The 4577-nt window shown below is 31.6% G+C and overlaps 1 protein-coding gene across 1 annotated transcript; it reads right to left on the bottom strand.

Moving 5' to 3' along the window:
- Positions 1-2302: 2302 nt before the first annotated feature.
- On the bottom strand, positions 2303-4577 carry LOC111417681 (luciferin 4-monooxygenase-like). Its single transcript, XM_023050033.2, has 4 exons — positions 4032-4577; positions 3762-3969; positions 3407-3710; positions 2303-3357 (listed from the first exon to the last, which is right to left on the bottom strand). The coding sequence occupies exons 1-4, from the start codon at positions 4140-4142 to the stop codon at positions 2379-2381; spliced, it is 1602 nt and encodes a 533-aa protein (XP_022905801.1). The 5' UTR covers positions 4143-4577; the 3' UTR covers positions 2303-2378.

The following is a 4577-nucleotide window of genomic DNA, read 5'->3' on the forward strand; positions in this document are numbered from 1 at the left end:
TTTAATAATGTATTCCTTATGAACCATCCTCTTTGCATTTACTTCTTTTGCTGCTTTATAAATATTGTGGCACAGTTCGGCAAGATTTTCGGTTTTTAATACACTTTCTTTTATGCAATCCTAATAAAAAAATCAAGGAGATTTATGCCCAGAGAATGAGGAGGCCAAGTAATCGAACCAAGACGCCCAATCCATCTTTCTGGCTATTCTGTATGCAATCCCGTACAGACCAAGCATAATTAGCTGGGCAACCATCTTATTGAAACCACATTTCTCTGTAGATATTGAGTGGCACATCTTCTAACAAACTTGTTAGATTATTTTGGAGGAAATACAAATAACATACGAAAGTATGAATTTTTTTAATATTAGAGTAATAATATTTTTTAGGAAAAGAAAAATGGCAAGTGTTATACCATTTTGGAATGTTGGCTAAACAGGCCATCTTTTAAAATAACTTGCCAAGGGTGTTGTACTACACCTTTGTTTAGAAATCGTGTGTCAAACTAAATAGACATAAATCCTTTAACCTACCTTTAAACTAACGATTTTTGTTGTTTGATTTGTGACTGCTATAGTAGCATGGTTCATAAGAAATACATTATTAAAAAAATCACTATTAAATTGCAAACATTTCTGACCGAAATACCTAAAAATATGATGTATGGAAACGATTTTTTACATTTTCAAAAATGTCTATTACCACTTAACTAAGAGACATAGAATTTTTTCCTTATTTTTACAAGAACAGGTATGAGTTAGCCTCTCACCCGGTGCCAGCTTGACGTTGAGTTTCGGGACAGCCTGTATATGGATAAAGGGCGCAGAGAAAATTGAGGGTACTGAAGCCGTTCAAGAATACGACGGCTGATTTGTCTTTTTCTAATAGCCCATTTTATTGATGTACGATTGTAAAATTGTACTTTACCACGGTGAAATACAACCAAAAGAATGCGCTATAACATTTTAATTAAAGTATAAAGCTAAAATCAAAATCGATCTACTATACAACTTTTATTGAAAGTCATGTGTACGGATGCACCACTGTCTAAAATCCAGGTGTCCTCGTCTGGGAATTTTAGATCCACAGCTGAATTGAAAGCTTCAAAGCTTTTGAAATTGCTTACAGTTTCCTGCTTTACTACTTTGTTTTTGCAATGTTTGGCAATATGACGTTTCTATGACTGAAACTTGATTACAACAAAAAACATCGTTGCTGCTTTCGTAACCAAACTGCTTTTACATCATAGATAAGATATAATATATTTGTTATATAGATGGGCAACTATAAACGTTTGATTGAAATGCGCAATTAGTTTTGGATACTGTCACCTACAGCGCTGAAATCATTGGCAGGCGGGAAATATAAATTAAATTTGTTATTTGAAAGGTTTATCGATGATTTTTTACGAAAGCATTGCTTGGCGACAAAACTTTACAAACTGTGCAAAACTTTAAACACATTAAATTTTGTCGTTTACAATGTTTTACAAAAAAACATCAAAAAACATGACTAGGTATTAAATTATTATTTGGTACAGGGTTTATTAAAAAGTCTTTAAATGAATAACAAAGACTTTATCCTTTAATTTTTTTATTATAATTTTTACCACATCGTTTCCTTTTAATTTTATTGCATTTATCCAATGCTGCTTCCGCATCAATCGATGTGTACTTATTATAAAGCAACAACAACAAATCGCTTTTTCTTCAAATCGCTAGCAACTCTTCCACTGTACACAATACAACGCAATCAAAAATAGTATGTCAAACCTGGTCAAACCAGTCAAACTGACAACTCAAAAAATTGCCAAAATGGGTTCTGTAATCGAAAGCAACGCCATAAGTGACAGTATCCAGAATTAAACGTATGTTCCCAACTTCATTAATACGAGTGACTGGTGCATGTTTTACATCAGAAAAATATTGGCAGACGTGTGTTTTACAATTTCCCTAATTTATCAGTGGCATCTTTTAACAACAACCATTTGCTTGTTTACTGCCAACATTTAGAGAACCTTCGCAGTGATTTCCAAGAACGATTCTAGGACATTTTAAAATTGGAAATACCAGACTGGGTGTGGAATCCATTTTCAACTGTTAACACAGCAGGAAGAACTAATAGAACTAACAACAAATGAGGAAACAAAAATCAAATTTAAAAACCAAGAATTTTGGTTACAAAAGCCAATACCGCGATTGTACCCTGGTTTGTGGTCGATTATTGATATTGTTGATTTTTGATAGCATTTCCATCGTCGTATTTGTGTAAACGTGGATTTAATGCTATGACAACTCGAAATTAGTTTGAGAACCTTTATTAGTCGAAATCAAAATAATAATATAAAAATTAAATTAATATTTTTAAATGATCATTATTATAATTTTGATTTAGAAATATTTCCGATCATTTTCCTCAATTCCCTTCTTAAAATTTTCCCGCTTGCATTTTTTGGTATTGCTTCCACGAATTTAACACCACCTCTTAATCGTTTTTGATGCGACACATTATCAGAAACGTATTTAATAACTTCTTCTTCGCTTAAATCGTGAGCATGCGGTTGTTTAACGACGAATGCCAATGGAAGCTCCCCAGCTTCTTCGTCCGGTAACCCAATGACTCCCGCGTCTAAAATTTTTGGATTCTTTAATAATAACCCTTCTAATTCGGCGGGGGCCACTTGAAATGATTTATATTTAATTAGTTCTTTTAATCGATCGACGATGAAGTAATTTCCTTCGTCATCGAAATAGCCTAAATCTCCGGTTCTTAAAAATCCATTTTCCAAGAAAACTTCGTTATTCGCGTCTGGGTTTTTAAAGTATCCTTTCATAACCATATCGCCTTTAACGATAACTTCGCCGATTTTATAAGAACTCAAAAATTCTCCACTTTCCGGATCTCTTATTGCCGCCATCATTCCGGGCACTAATTTACCGACCGATCCTTGTTTCCATAACCCAACCGGAACACACGTTATATTCAAAGTCGTTTCAGTCATCCCATAAATTTGTCTGATATGCTTAATTTTTAATCGATCCATAATTCGTTTTTCAACATTTTCACTTAAAGGTGATCCCCCGGTTAAAATGTCTTCTAAATTCGATAAATCGTATTGATCCACGATTGGATTTTTGGCTAAGAAAACGGTTACTGTTGGAACGATTTGAATTTGGGTTAATTTATATTTTTGGATCGCTTCTAAATACAAATTTGGGTCGAATTTTGAAAAAACTCGTAACGTGTGACCGAGTAGAATTGAAGAAACTGTGTAAGTCATTAATCCGGAAGCGTGGAAGAACGGGAGAATTCCTAAAATTACATCTTTTGGTTCGAAGTATTTTAATCTTGGGTCACTGAAAAAAAATCATTTAATATAAATCTTGAAATAGAAATAATGTTTACCGGCAATGAACTGTTCGACAAATAAAATTTTTTTGAGTAATCATAACTCCTTTTGGTAAACCAGTAGTTCCAGAAGAAAATAAAATTAAAGCTACATTTTCTTCACTATTCACTTCTTTTAGTGATAAAACTCCATTTTTTTCACCGTTTTTCTCAAGGAAAGAATTAAAACCAGTAAAATCCATTACAACTACATGCTTAATAAACCCGAATTTTTCACGAATCTTTGAAAAGTTTTTGCTACTTTCTTTTGAACAGAATAAAATTGATGGCTTTGTTAAGTTTAAAGCATGTGTTAATTCAGCTAAAACATTTTGTTTTTTTAATTAAAGACAATTTTTTATTTATTTATTACCTTCTAAGTAATAATTACTTATTGGAACCGTTGTTATCCCTAAAAAAGAAGCTGCAATCATCGGTATAAAATAATAAATGCTATTCTCGCTGTAAATTCCAATTAAATCGCCTTCTTTTAAACTCAAATTTTCAAAAACGCCGCACAATTGGGTTGTGATTTCTAAGATTTTTTTATTTGTAATAGTTTCCCCGGTAAATTCATCCACCTTATTACGTTATTATAAAGAAATCAAAAAAGTTTATCTTAATACAAAAAATATTTACTTACAAAAACAGTTTTATTATTATATTTTATTAAACCGTCGTAAAAAAGCTTTCCTAAAGATTCTTTAGGTAAATCCATGTGATAATCGGGACCTTTTAAAATATTTTTATCCATATTTCACAGCTTTTTTAATTGGAGATTTTAAACTGTATCACATAAATATTTTTAAAATTATGAATTTAAATTTATTTTGTGTTATCGTTTAGGATTAAAGGTTATAACACATCTTACTTGCGTCAATTTGATATTTACAGCAAATACTTTTTAAGATATGAAAATTAAAAGATCCTTTTGTTCCGGAGCGAAGTTTATTATGTATTAGATTAACTGTGATAATGTTCCGTTAGTTTAAATGAATCAATCTGAATTATCCCAATTGTATAGATTTGAGTCTTCTTTATTTAATAATCATGTAGGAATCTTCTGTATCTGGATATTTACATTTTCGAAAGATATTATTGCTGTGATACATTCCTGAGATACATATGTTTTGGAGTATTGAATTATGGTGGATGCAAATATCCCTTTACACCCTGCCATTTATTATTA

The sequence above is a fragment of the Onthophagus taurus genome, chromosome 3 (genome assembly GCF_036711975.1).
Source record: "Onthophagus taurus isolate NC chromosome 3, IU_Otau_3.0, whole genome shotgun sequence".
In the NCBI taxonomy this organism is placed as follows: domain Eukaryota; kingdom Metazoa; phylum Arthropoda; class Insecta; order Coleoptera; family Scarabaeidae; genus Onthophagus; species Onthophagus taurus.